The sequence below is a fragment of the Crocuta crocuta genome, unplaced genomic scaffold, assembly GCF_008692635.1.
Source record: "Crocuta crocuta isolate KB4526 unplaced genomic scaffold, BGI_CrCroc_1.0 scaffold17, whole genome shotgun sequence".
Taxonomy (NCBI): domain Eukaryota; kingdom Metazoa; phylum Chordata; class Mammalia; order Carnivora; family Hyaenidae; genus Crocuta; species Crocuta crocuta.
The window spans coordinates 3,696,944-3,712,390 of record NW_027532041.1 but is presented as its reverse complement, the minus strand read 5'-3'; the positions used below and the strand labels follow the sequence as shown (position 1 = coordinate 3,712,390).

General features: G+C 35.0%; 1 protein-coding gene across 1 annotated transcript in view; it reads right to left on the bottom strand.

Annotated features, from left to right (window-relative positions):
• The window catches only part of AGPS (alkylglycerone phosphate synthase), a 110,328-nt gene extending 95,485 nt beyond the window's left edge, over positions 1-14,843 (bottom strand). The window contains exons 1-2 of the mRNA XM_077776313.1: positions 14,759-14,843; positions 1,455-1,545 (exon numbers count right to left, since the gene is read on the bottom strand). Of these exons, the coding sequence (XP_077632439.1) occupies positions 1,455-1,545; positions 14,759-14,838 (171 nt within the window). The 5' untranslated portion in view covers positions 14,839-14,843. The remainder of the gene's footprint in view (positions 1-1,454; positions 1,546-14,758) is intronic.
• Positions 14,844-15,447: the final 604 nt, after the last annotated feature.

Here is a 15,447-nt window from a genome sequence, read left to right as displayed (position 1 = left end):
ATCTTACTAAAGATTCTATATTTAATATTCAATTATAGAAGATATATTTATTGAGTGTGTGCTCTACACTAGGCACTGTTCTAGACCTTGGAGATACAGCAGTGAGATAATCAGGGAAAAAATCCTTGACCTCATAGGATTTACATTACAGTGAAAGGAAATGACCAGAGAACCTCAACAAAACATACATTATTAAGATTTTATCAAGTTATTAAAAGTTGAAAAGGGCCCAAAAACAGGAAAAAGTACATGGAAAACTGGTGAAATTTCTGAAAATGGTATACAGATTACATCAATGTCAAAAAAAAGTAATTATAAATAGCTAAAAGAAAGAATTAAGGAAATAAAAAAGAGATCTTGTAAGAAAAGTTGAAAGAATTTGGTTTCAGAGGGGTAAGAATTAACATAACTTATTTAGTAGAATGACATGTAATGGTAGATTTATAAGTAAACCAAACAAGTACTCATTGAATACCCATAGTCCTTAATAACATGTTGGATACAGTAGAGAATATAGCATAGAGGCACCTGGGTGGCTCAGTTGGTTAAGCATCTGACTCTTGATTTCAGCTCAGGTCACAACCTCACAGCTCTAAGATTGAGCCCAACATTGGGCTCTGTGCTGTCAGCACAGAGCCTGCTTGGGATTCTTTCTCCCTCTCTCCCCTCCCCCACACATTCACGGTCTCTCTCTAAATAAATAAAACAAACTTTTAAAAAAAGAATATAGTGTAAGCCATAGTCCCTGCACTTATGGAACTTACAACCAATTTAGAGGGACATGCAGAATACCATACCATAGCAAATAAAAACAAATAATGAAAATCATCATAATATAAAGAAATGCTATTTCATTAGTTTGATATGAATATAGTTTAAAGCTTTTTAATCCCAGCTAAAGAAAAATAAAACCATGTGAACAAACCAAAGTTCTCTATTACTCATATCTTAATCACATTTTTACTTTTTTGTAAGTTTTCTAAAATTCTGAAATGTTTTGATATTAAATGTAACATTACATTTTTATTTCAAAGTATCCTATATTAATCCTGGATTCCTGTCAGTTCATTAAATATCCTAAAAATTGCAGCAATTTATCCTTTTGTAGCAGTCCTCTCACAGAATTCATTCATTTGCACTTCACTACCACCCTATGAGACATAGAAAAGACAGTTATTACTTCCTGTCAGTTCTCAAATTAGCCTCAGAGAACATAAAAAGTTTGCCAGGCAAATCCCAGATAAATTCTGAGATTAGAATCTAGATCAGTGATGCTGAAAAGCCATCCATAGAAAACCTAGCAATGCCAATAATAACCAGTAAACTTAACAAAAAAATTACAATAAATGCATTAAAGCAATTATAACAAATTACAAAAATAAGCCTGACTCAAGATTAAACACATGCAAATGCACACAGAGTTAAGCATATTAGTAATCATTCTTATTGCTTACTTTAGAGGTAGTTTTATGCTCCAGGCTTACTCCAAGGGTATTTTGGATCCAGTCTCTAAAAGTTGGTAAAATCATGCCACTAAGAGGGTACCTAAGATTACAAAGAAAATAAAACATCGGAGTAAGGGATCTTCATTTAAATTTAAGTCTTAATACTGGCTTCTAGTAATGGTCAAGCAGTTCCTTTCAAAATGACCCTCCCATATATAACTGTAAACTCTGGACAAGAACAAAAATAAAACCCAACTCTGAAGTAGTATAGACAGAAAAAAACAAATAATTAATAGGGGATAAAGGAGTGTGATACGTTTAGAAAAGTACAACTTCCAGTTTTGTTTTGTTTTTTAATTTTTAAAACAGGTTTTAGCCTGACGGACAGCCCCAGCTGGTGCCTTAAAGGGAAACAATATAGAAAACCTCCAGTCTTCCTGCTTTGAAGAACCAGGAGGCAGTGTTTGCAGTGAACACAAGAGCTGGGAAGAGTGTAGAGAAATCACAGGAAAGGAGAGAGTTAGAGAGTGATGTATGTATATAAACTCTCTCCAGATGTCTCGGTGACCTTAAATTGTACATGTATGGAACAGACTCGAAGCAATCCAACTAAGTTTAAAAGAACCCAGCTGTTCACCACCACAGAGGGGAAAAAAATGGGAACCTGAGGAACAGTCAAGTTAATTACTTGATATTATTTTTAAAAAGCCTCTTCAGGGGCGCCTGGGTGGCTTAGTTGGTTAAGCGGCCGACTTTCGCTTAGGTCATGATCTCGTGGTTCGTGGGTTCCAGCCCCGCGTCAGGCTCTGTGCTGACTGCCAGCTCAGAGCCTGGAGCCTGCTTCAGTCTGTGACTCCCTCTCTCTCTGACCCTCCCCTGCTCACGCTGTCTCTCTCTCTCTCTCTCCTAGAAATAAATAAAACATTAAAAAAAAAAAAAAAAGCCTCTTTAGAAGAATCTAATAGAATACAGAGTTTCTACAACATACCATTAACAATGCCCAAGATATGCTCCAAAATTACTAGACAAAGACAAACAAGAAAGTGTGATCCATAATCAAGAAAAAGGGCAATTAATAGGGACTGACTCTAAGATGATCTAAGATACTGGAAGTAGTACACAAGCATTTTAAAACCACTATAAGTATGGTAAAGGACAAAATGGAAACTATGTTCCCAATGAGTTAAGGAAAAAAAATCTCAGCAGAGAAACAAAACCTATAAAAAGAACAAAATAGAAATGATATAATTAAAACTCTTAAAAATTCATTGGAGGAACATAAGGGCAGATTGGAGATGTCAGTGAATTTACAGAGAAGAGCAATAAAACATACATAATCTGAAGAGCAAAGAAAAAGATTGAAAAACAGAGCTTCAAGGGCCTATGGAACAACAGCAAAAGCCTAACATACATAACATATACATAACATGCATATATAATCCTAAGCAAAAGGAAAACAGGGAAAGGAAATAAACAGTATTTGAAGAAATTAATGGGAGAAACTTTCCAAATTTGATGAAAGACCTAAATTTACAAATTCAAGAAGGCCAGAAAACACTGAGAAGATAAATGCAAAGAAACACACTACACACATCATAGTCAAATTGCAGTTTTAAGGAGAGACAGAGAGCAAGGACGAAAATGTTAAAAGCATCTAGAGAAAAATAACATACTACATACAATATAATAACAATAAAAATTATGACTGTCTTCTCATCAGAAACATCAGAAATCCCAAAAACAACTGAACAACATTTTAAAAGTGCTATAAGAAGGGGCGTCTGGGTGGCTCAATGGGTTAAGTGTCCAACTTCAGCGCAGGTCATGATCTCACGATTCGTGAATTCATCCATGAGTTCGAGCCTCATGTCGGACTTTGTGCTGGCAGCTCAGAGCCTGAAGCCTGCTTCGGCTTCTATGTCTTCCTCTCTTTTTCTCTCTCCCCCTCCCCCATTCACGCTCTGTCTCTGTCTCTCAAAAATGAATAAATGTTAAAAAGTATTTTTTGGGGTGCCTACGTGGCTCAGTTAGTTAAGCGTCTGACTTCAGCTCAGGTCATGATCTCACGGTTTGTGGGTTCAAGCCCCGCATCAGGCTCTGTGCTGACAGCTAGCTAAGAGCCTGGAGACTGCTTCATATTCTTTGTCTTCCTCTCTCGCTGACCCTCCCCTGCTCATGCTGCCTCTCTCTCTCTCTCAGAAATAAATAAAACTTAAAAAAAATTTTTCTAAAGTGCTGTAAGGAAAAGCATGTCAACCTAGAATTCTGTATCTGGTGAAAATATACTTCAAAAATAAAAGTTAACGAAGACATTTTCAGATGAAAACTGAGAGAATTTGGTGCCGGCAGACCTACAAGAAATGTTAAAGTAATTTCCTACAGGTTGAAGGGAAATACAACACTAAATATAAACTGAAATCTTTAAGACAGAATAAATAATGCCAGAAAGAATAAATATGTAGGTAAATGTAGATGACTATTTTTTAATTTCTTTCAAATATATATGACTTTTAAAAAGCATATCACTGTGTGACAGAGTTTATGATATGACAACTATAAAAAGAACAGGGAATAGTAAATAAACCTTTAGATTTGTGAAGTACTTAGATTTTACATGAAGTGGTATAAGAAATTTAAAACACACAGAAGAGCTCTATAGAGCAGGTGTGGTACGGAAAAAACTAGATTTGCTACTCAGATTTTGTTTCCTATATTTTCCATCCTAATCATTATCTAAACAGTTTGTATTAAACATGAACATTATTTTATACACAAAAAAATCCTAAATTTTATATATATAAGAAGATTTATACAGAAAACTCAAGTGTTAGAAACCAACTTTTCTGTTTTAGAAATACTTGTCAGAGGTGGCAAAATAGTAAATAGCAATAAGTACTAAAAATAAAGAGATAAAATAAGTATCCTTATTTTTCCCTATCCTAGATTAGTAGAGTGAGGAAGGCTAATACGCAAACAGTAATGCTCCAATGTATTATAACAGCACTAATACTTTCAGTTCTCTGAAAAGACCAAAACAGGGGCACCTAGCTGGCTCAGTCGGAAGAACAAGGGGCTCTTGATCTCTGGGTCATGAGTTTGAGCCCCATGTTGGGTGTAGAGATTACCTAAATAAACAAATATTAAAGGAAAAAAAAAGACCCAAACAATGTTTTACAACACTTTAAAATTTTTATTTAAATAAACACATAGCATTATCATGTGTTACTGACAGGCACTGTTCTAAGTGTTTTATGTATATTAACTTATAATAATGTTATGACGGTGTTAATATTCCTATTTTATAGATGAGGAAGGCAAAACAGAGAAATTAAGATGTTAAGTAACTTAATCAAGGCCACAAAGTTAGTAAGTTACAAAACCAGGATCTGAAGCAAGTAATAAATAAGGCTTCAGTCTGTGCTTTTAACTACTATATGATGTTGCCTTTGGTCTGATTCTTCCCTTACCACCATTTCAAGTGAGATCATTATTTTTTTTTTTAATTTTTAGAGTTTATTTATTTTTGAGAGAGAGACAGACAGACAGACAGAACAGGAGCAGGGGAAGGGCAGAGAGAAAGGGAGACACAGAATCTGAAGAAGGCTCCAAGCTCTGAGCTATCAGCACAGAGCCTGACGTGGGACTCAAACTCGGGAAAGGCGAAATCATGACCAAGGCTGAAGTTGGATGCTTAACCAACTGAGCCACCCAGGCTCACCCAAGTGAGATCATTATGCTATAATTCTTTATGAATGATACTTATAAAATCATGGTAGCTATATTCAGGAAATTTTTTCACTAATAATGTTCTTGCAACTTCTTTACTCCTCCCTGCCACCAGATGATGATAGGACAACCAAATAAAATTACTATATTATAGCTGCTTTGTTTTTATTTGATTTTATAAATATTTTATTTACAAAATACTCAAGTACAACATGCATACAAAAATAAAGACAAATAAAGGCATAGCTCAATTAATTTTTACAAAGTAAACCTCCCGTGTAATCAGCATTCAGGTCCAGAAATAGAACTATTTACCAGGACCCCCTAAACACTGCCCTCCATACCTCTTTCCAGGCATACCACCTTTCTTCACACCAAAGAAACCACTATCTTATTAACATTACAGGGTAATTTTGACGTTTTTGAACTTTATATACATGAAATCATGCAAAATACACTCTTTTGTGTTGGCTCTCTTTTGCTCGGATATTGTATTTGTAAGATTCATCTATGTGGCTACATGTTGCATTTCATTCATTTCCATGGCTTAATTCCACTGTGTGAGTATAACACAATTTCTTTATTCACTGTATTGTCCATAGACAATTGAGTTATTTAGTCTTTGGTGCATGCAGGGACATTCCTGAACTTGTTTTCTGAAGAATGTATCACATTTCTGACAGATATATAACCAGAGTGGTATTTCCAGGCCATAGTCTATGCGTAAGTTTAGCTTTAGTGGCTGTTGGTAGGTAAGTTTCCCAATATGTTTACCACTAACAATGATATATCTGCATGTTCTACATTCTCCTCACACTGGGTGCTGGAGTTCTTTTTAATGTGAGACATTTTACTGGTAATCTCATAACAATTTTAATTTGAATTTCATTGGTTGTCTATGGGTTTGACTTTCTATTCATGTATCTATTGTCCATCTGGATTTTCTGTTTTCAATGCCAGTTCATCTTTCCCTCATTTTCCTCTTGGGTTACTACTGTCTTCTCATTGATGTACAAGAATTCTTTATATATTCTTGAATCAAGAATGTATGTATTAGGGGCATTTTGATGGCTCAGTAAGTTAAGCGTCTAACTCTTTACTTCAGCTCAGGTCAAGATCTCACAGTTGTGAGATCAAGCCTCACTTCAGGCTCCACACTAAGAATGGAGTCTGCCTAAGAGTCTCATTCTCTCTCTCTCTCTCTCTCTGCTCCTTCCCCAGTCTCTCTCCCTCCTTCAATCCCTCTCTCTCAAAAAAGAAACGTATGTAGTAAAATTTTCCTGTAACTCTATGATTTCTTTCATTTTCTTCAAGGAGTCTTTTTTGATAAAAAGAAATTTTATATTTTAATACTGTCTAATTAATTTTTTCCTTTTTAAAAGTTAACACATTTTTTCACAACTTCTGTGAAAGCCCTTCTGTTATTTTTCTAGCCATTTTAGGTTTTAGCTTATACATTTAGGTCTACAATCTATGTGGAATTGATCTCTATATCTGATATGAAGTAACATCAAAATTTATTTTTTTCCAAGATGATGGTTTAAGTGGTCTCACAGCTCATTTTACTTGTGTGTGTGTGTGTGTGTGTGTGTGTGTATACACTTAAATGGAGAAAAGAAGAAATACTTTAGTAGTCACTATCTATTCCAGATCAAAAAATAATTAAAGTAATAGTGAAAACAAATCAGAATAGACTATAAATTGGTCTTAACATCTATTTTAGGCAAGTTATTTAAAAAGTTCAAAGTGATATGTTTGCTCAGGATTATTTCCCATTCAGTTCATCAGAGCTTGAGTAATGGCAAAAGCATTTAGCAACTAGCCTCAAAAGATTAATTTGATTTCACAAATAAAGAAATTTAAAAAGCCAGTAGGCAATATATAAACTCTGTACCAAAATTAAATATATGTTTATAATAATGCAGAATTCAATATTAAAAGAACTGGTATTAGGCCCCATCCAAAAGAATGTTTAAATGGAAGTGACAAAAAGCATGCATTTTGCCCAAGTAATTTTAAGTTACACTACATGGGCTGGGTGTATATCACGCTTTATGTTAACTTAATGTTATACAACAACAATCGTATCTAAAATTCTCAAATCAGTCTTTCTTTTTTAATTATTTTTGTTTCTTTTCCAGGTTTTATTTAAATTCAAGTTAGTTAACACATAGCATTGTATTCATTTCAGGAGTAGAATTTAGTGATTCACTTACATATAACACCCAGTGCTCATCACAGGCACCCTCCTACTGCCCATCACCCATTTAGCTCACCCCCTCCCCGCCTCCCGTCCAGCAACCCTCAGTTTGTTCTCTATAGTTAATAGTCTCTTATGGTTTGCCTTTCTCTATGATTTTACTTTTTTTTTTTTAAGAGAGAGAGCACATAAGTGGGGGTGAGGGGCAGAGGAAGAGAGAGAATCCCAAGTAGCCTCCATGGTCAGCAAAGAGCCTGACACAGGGCTTGACCCCACAACCCAATGATCATGATGAATCAAATGATGGACACTCAATCTAGTGACCCACCAGGTACCCCTTTCTCTGTTTTTATCTCATTTTATTTTTCCTTCCCTTTCTCTATATTCATCTGGTTTTTCAAAAAATTTTACATAGGAGTGAAATCATATGGTATTATTTTGCTCTGACTTATTTTGCTTACCATAATACACTCTCGTTCCATCCACATCATTGCAAATGGCAAGATATCATTCTTTTTGATAGCGGAGTAATAGTCCATTGTGTGTATGTGTATATACATACACGCACCACATCTTTACCCATTCATTAATCAATGGACATTTGGGCTCTTTCCATAATTTGGATGTTATTTTAGTGCTGTCCTAAAATTTGGAGTGCATGTGCTCCCTTCTAATCAGTATTTCTGTATTCTTTAGATAAATACCTAGTAGTACAATTGCTGGGTCGTATGGCATTTCAATCTTTAACTTTCTGAGGAATCTCCACACTGTTTTCCAAAGTAGCTGTACAGCTTTGCATTCCCACCAACAGTGTAAGAGGGGTTAAAATCAGTCTTTACATAAACATTAACAAAACAAAAATGACAGTGGAAAGGAAAAAATTTTAATTAGGTAACTTTCTTTTTATGTTAAAAAAAATTACAAGTGCTAAAAATCAAACTGAACTGGTATGTTTGAAGTACTATAATATGTTTTTCATAAATCTAAAGAAATTGGAATGTTTGAAAGTATAGGGCTCATAGCTAAAACAACTAAAGATAGTCATACAGCATATAAAATTTTCTTCATTTCAGCCGAGGTAACAGTACAAATTCTGGAAAGCTTGTTACAATAGATATGCCACTATATGTTACTTATGTCCTACAAAAAGACCAATTTGTTAACTATTAGGTTTTAATGCTGGATCTTTATACCTTAAATGTACCACTAATTTGAGTCCCCATAAAAGTTATTAGACCCTTGATATTCATGACAGAATCAGACCTTTGTGAATCCCTTAATTCACAAATAACATTACCCATAAAATAAAAAGGTGAGCACCTTCAAGATACTTGAATTACTGGTGTTGGTGCTACTGTTGTGTGTAAAATTTAAAACTACATTCTACCACTAAGATAAGTACAACATACTTCTACATCTGAAGCACAGTATTTCAGACTTTGAAGAAGCATTTTGTATGACAGAATAGTCTATTTAAGATTTTGCTCCATTAATTACAATTCCAGCACAAAATGTACAAGAGATCCATGTCAGAATGTAAATTTTTTGACTGTATTTTTTCTGGCATCTAATGCCCAGGATTTGAAAAACAGTAAAGGAAGCCTGACTTCAAAATCGTAAGCATAGCATACTGCCAGGGGCTCCAAAAATCTCACAAAAGATCATGAAGTAAAAATTAAAAGTTTGAAATCAAAGAAGTAAATGGACTGAAAAGAAAAATTATAAGAAAAGTTAAAGGAATTAGAAGTATCTAAATGAACTGCTATGGAATAACTTGATTATTACAGTAAAATAATTTTGATTTATATCCAGAACTATAAACAAGCATATTAACACTCATATAAGACTGTACTGAGCATTGCAGGGCACACAGAATTAATATTATAACTTTAGTTCTTAAGAAACTTACAATCTAGTTAAAGCTATAAAGACACTTAATTGACAGGATGAATATATGGGCAAAGAAACCATGAAAGTTTTGACAGAAATGTGATAAGAGGAAAGCCAGGTGCCTATACCAATTATTGAAATGGGGGGACTCTTTTTTTTTTTTAATGTTTATTTATTTTTGAGACAAAGAGAGACAGAGCACGAACTGGGGAGGGGCAGAGAGAGAGGGAGACACAGAATCTGAAACAGGCTCCAGGCGCTGAGCTGTCAGCACAGAGCCTGATATGGGGCGCGAACCCACAAACTGCAAGATCATGACCTGAGCCGAAGTCGGGCGCTTAACCGACTGAGCCACCCAGGTGCCCCGAAACAGGGGGTCTCTTAAATGGATCTTTACTCATGGTTGAAAATTAGTTTGAAAACCTAAAGAAATGGTTCTTGTTGGGGCGCCTGGGTGGCTCAGTAGGTTAACCATCCAACTTCAGCTCAGGTCATGATCTCACAGATCATGGGTTCAAGCCCCAGGTCGGGCTCCATGCCGACAGCTCGTAGCCTGGAGCCTGCTTCAGATTCTGGGTCTCCCTCTCTCCCTGCCCCTCCCTGCTCACGTTCTGTCTTTCTCTCTTTCAAAAATAAGTAAACATTAAAAAAGTTAAAAAGAAATGATTCTTGTAAAGTATAACGTGAGATCAACTAACCACCTTTGCTCAGGACAAAACTGAACTATACTGTAGATGATATAGATAGAACCAGGAGAAGCTTTTAAGACTAAAGAAACAGCTGTGTGGAAAGAAAATTCTGTTAACATAAATATCCAAGAATGATGTACACATCAGGATTACTGTGACAAAAGATCAAGTACTCTCACTCTGTGGCAGTGCACACAGGCAGCAAAATATTAGTTATACACAACTCTCTACCCCAGAATGAGTTCCACAATTGCTAAGCAATTTAAAAGTCCTTTATAATCAGATAAAACTTCAATACCACTGAAAGTATAAAGTACAACTAACCCAAACAAATTCTCTCCATTTAAACACTAACTTGTGCTTTATAAGCATCAATTAATGTATAATACCTTTAAAGTCCAAGAAAAATAACACTTTTCAAAAATTTTAGTTTGTAGAAATCTACAGCATTAGCTCTGAAGTATTGCCTTCTGCTGCTTAAACCCATGAGGACTCAATTCATCTATGTCTAGAAGGAGTAAGAATAGTAAGATTATAAATCTAAGGATTTAGGGGTGCCTGGGTGGCTCAGTCAGTTAAGCCTCAGGCTCCTGATTTTGGCTCAGGTCATGACCTCATGGTTCGTGAGTCCGAGCCCTGCATGGGGTTCTGAACTGAGAGCCTGCTTGGGATTCCCTCTCTCTCCCTTTCTCTCTGACTTCCCCCCTCACACACACAATATAAATACATAAACTTAAAAAAAAAAAAAACCCTAAGGATTTATAAACTGACAAATTACAAATACATTCAAAAGATAAGACTGTATTCAGGAATATCTTCTGATTTTTCCTGAAGATCTAGAACAGCTTATAATAATTGCTTCTTTGGCTTGGTTTGAAATGTCAACGTTACCCTCCCCAAACTATATACAATCAACCACATTTGCTTATAAAAAGGTCCTTCCTTTTCAATATCATTCCAATTAGTATATGTGATGCCAAAGCGAGCATTCCTTTTCAATATCATTGGATCAGAAATAAGGGAACCCCCATAAATTTTCATTAAAACTCACTCTTGGTTTCTGGCACCTAAGAATTCTTTTTCCCCCAGCTCTGTTTTATTTCTTTCTTGGTATTTTACCCATATTTTCTACACAGTTATAGAGAGCAAAGAGTCTGTTTTTAGTCCGTTCAAATCAGTATTTTCTTAGAACTCATCCTTTATAGTCACAAATTCCATTTTCTCTTTGAAGAATATCATAACCTTCTTTTGCGTCTGCCCTGTGCCTTTCACTGGAACAACAGGACTTTTTGCCACAGGGCAATTTTTTACAAGATGACTAGTTTTACTGCACTTGTGCATAGCGGTAGAGAAGGCTACTATAAAGTGCTCCCAGAGTTTGGAGAGAAAATAAGATCAATACAATGGATGAGTATGGTTATCTGCAGAAGCACAATACAATAGAAACAGTATAAGAATAAAGCTTAAAAACACTTGGGTTTCACTCCCAATTTTCCACTGAGCAGGTGACCTCACATAAGCTATTTTTTAATATTATTTAAATAATCCCTTAATTATTTTTTAAAAAATACCACTACCTATCTTAGGGTTCTTTTAAGGTAATTCAGTAGGCATTCAATTAAGTAATAGCTATTATTATCTTAAAGAATGTTTATAAATGTTTTCTGATAAAAATCAGAGAAATCTACTAATTCAACCATTATCCCTAGGAAACTAGACTGGACTTGCAGAAAACTATGATCCAATTCAACCCAGTTTATTATCCTCTGTGATAACAGTACTTCTGGCAGCACTAAAATGGGAACTGAATATCATTTAAATATTGGTTTTACTTATCAGATAGTTTATGTAGTACGTATTTAATCCTAGAGCATTTAAATTCCATTTCTGTATTTGGAGAACTACTCTCTGGATGAGTCTTAGTGAGGAGCAAAGGCCACCTTCCACTAAAGCAAATGTACCTGACATCTACTTTACTGGTATCCCTTGTAATCTCTGCCAGTCGGATAGCACCCCCTTCTATTCCCCTTTCTCCCACTGGACCTGACTCAGGAGTTAATACAAAGAAATGAGACCTTTAAGGAACTCATTCTGGTTACAATGGCAGCAGCAGAAATCTTCCAAAGTCTGAAGCCAAACAAATAAAATTCTCTGGTTCTATTACAACGTGGATAAAAATCTCTCTTAAGACCACTGAATCGCCAGGGCGCCTGGGGGGCTTAGTCGGTTAAGCGTCTGACTTTCGCTTAGGTCATGATCTCAGGGTTCGTGGGTTCGAGCCCCGCATCGGGCTCTGTGCTGACTGCCGGCTCAGAGCCTGGAGCCTGCTTCAGAGTCTGTGTCTCCCTCTCTCTCTGACCCTCCCCTGCTCACGCTGTCTCTCTCTCTCCTAGAAATAAATTAAAAAAAAAAAAAAAAAGACCACTGAATCTCCTTTGTTCTTAATCTATGCTCTCTAAACAATATCTGAATTACAAATTTTGTATTCTATATATCTTAATATCAGAAAGGGCATTAACAAGTGCTCTATACACTGAAAAAGGAGTAATCTAACCATAAATACACCAGGGTTCTAATGTTTTTTAAGGAGTATATCACGAGTGTGGCATGTATGTTAGACCTCTACAACCTGATCCTCTCTGTGAAAACTGGACAAATCAAGTGCCACAACACCAGAAATAAGAACCAGATTCTGAACCCATGGCACTACTAAAATGCAATTACTTGTGATATTTTCTGTGACTAATCATTCATTTCACACTCACAGACTGACACACACACACCCCTAACACAAACCACTAAATAGCCTACAGTACTCTACAGAAGTCAGTGTGTAACGCTTTCAATTGTAACGCTTTCAATGGCACTGTGCACAAGTGACTATTTGCCTCCTCCCATAAAATAAAGATGCCATAGTTTCAAGGTCCAAAGAAAGGAAGAAATAAGGACATATGTGAGAGGAGAGGAAGTTGATTTTCTAAGTTCAGAAGATTTCTTTTCCCTTCAGAAGATTTAGAAGCCAGCTTCTATGCTGATAAGTTTCTACTGTATTAGACATTATTTATTTAAAACGTGAAACACTCAACATTTAGAACGCTCACTGGCAAATTTAATTTTAACCAGAAATTCCTTCTACCTGAATTATACAATTTCTTAACTAAGCCTCCACCAATATGCTTCCCAGTTGAATTTAAAGATGAGACTAAGAATACAGAGATTTATTTTTCCTATTAAAAAGCAAGTATCAAATGTACATTTCACACCTTCATTATAATTAGTTCTTAATTACTACTCCTGAGGTTTTGTTTCAGTTACAAAGTATATTCAAGTCAGAAAATTGGAATGATTGTGTTGCAAAGGAAAAGAATTTCTCCAAAGGAATAAAACTTTTTTCACTGATATTTCAGTATATTGACATACCATGTAAGTTTTAAAAATATTAACCTAAGCATATTAATCCCCAATAGATTTTAAGTCAAAACATAATTCTGGAACAGATTCAAAATAAATCTAATCCAATTTTTTTTTACCTACTGTCAATTTTTAATCTATAGAGCCAGGATTCAAATCTTATGTGCTTGTACTCACTGTCCTTCCAAAATGATTTCAACAGACAAACCCAAAACACCAAATTTGGCAGGATTGGTTCTTAAAATCTGCTAAGAACTTACTTTACAATTCTGTCTGCATCTGGAACAGTAACAATACAAATATTCTTTAGAATTCTTATCAACACATCCCCAAAAACATTTCAGGAATGTGAAAGTTATCACACAAATGATTGTTCTTTCTTCGCCACTTCTTCCCTAATGTATCTCAGAAAATTAATTTTAAAAATACTATTTACATTAACAAAGACCTAAAATTACTCAACCCATACCCAAAAGTAAATTCCCAGTCTCTTTAAAAAAATTTTTTTAAGTTTATTTATTTATTTTGAGAGAGAGAGAGACAGTGCAAGTGGGGGAGGGGCAAAGAGAGAGGGAGAGAGAGAATCCCAAGCAGGCTCCATGCTGCCAGTGCAGAGCCTGACACAAGGCTTGAACTCACAAAACTGTAAGATCATGGCCTGAGCTGAAACCAAGAGTCAGATGCTTAACTGAATGAGCCATCCAAGTGCCCCTAAATTCCCAGTCTTAAGCAGGGAATTACTTTGAACAAGTCAGTGGCATGGAGGGTGGATGGTAGGATGGTCCTTTTTGGATCCTGATTCAAACTACCTACCTATAAAATGGCATTTTTAAGATATCGGCGGAAATGTAGACTGGTTAATCAGATATTACAAAATTTATCTTATTTTGGGGAGTATGATAATAATATTATGATTAGCTAATATTAGATCCTTACATTTTTAAAGACCTATGTAAATATTTAGAAGTGATACAACAAAATTAAAAATACTACCAAAAAAAGGAGCAAGTATGTCAAAATTTGATAACTTTATCTACTTTTTATTTTTTAATATTTATTTATTTTTGAGAGGGAGAGTACAAGCAAGGGAGGGACAGAGAGAGAGGGAGACACAGAATCTGAAGCAGGCTCCAAGCTCTCAGCTATCAGCACAGAGCCCAACACAGAGCTCAAACCCATGAACCATGAAATCTGACCTAAGCTGAAGTAAGATGGTTTACCGACAGAGCCACCCAGGCACCCCAAAATATTGATAACTTTAAATTGAGGGAGGAGTCATTAATATTATCCTATGTATGTCTATTATTTAACATAACATACATTTGTTATTTATGTTTAAAATTTTTTATAGAAAGAAAGAGAAAAAAAAGGAACAAAAGAATAAACAAACCAGTTACCTTTTCCCAGTCAACTCAACTTGGCCTTTCTTATTGAAGAAGAACTTGGAATCATTATATCCCCATCCATTCCATTTCATAACTTCTTGCCTAATAATAATTTAAAAAAATACATAAATTAGACCTATGCTAAACATCTCAAAACTGAACAGTATATCATTGATATTAACTTCTACAATTATTTAAAAGACTTCATCCCACTAACAGTATATCAGTTTAAGAATATGCATCAAAATGTCTATGTATTAATATTTCTAGATACAGAATCATTCTGATAAGCAGCACCTCCTTCACAAAGGACAACAACTAAATTTAATGAATTCAAAATAATAAGAAGGAACAAGAAAAATATAATTAGAGTACAAATATGCTTCATGTTGTACATGTTATTAGTTTACATAATAGGCCAGCCTAAAAACTTCTGCAATTAAAGTAAAACTCACTTGAATAGGAAGCAAATTTTTGTATATATTAGAAAACTCACAATTATTAATCTGCTATCATGAAAAGATCAATTTACAGACTAAGTTCACTAGTAATGACACTACTAGTAGTAGACAGATAAAAAAAATCTGAGAGATGCATTTATAAACATTCTAAATCCTTCAACTTCCATGTAACTACCAATCTCTACCTTGATCCACATATTAACATAACAGTTAATGACTATACCAGTTTTTAGTATTCCA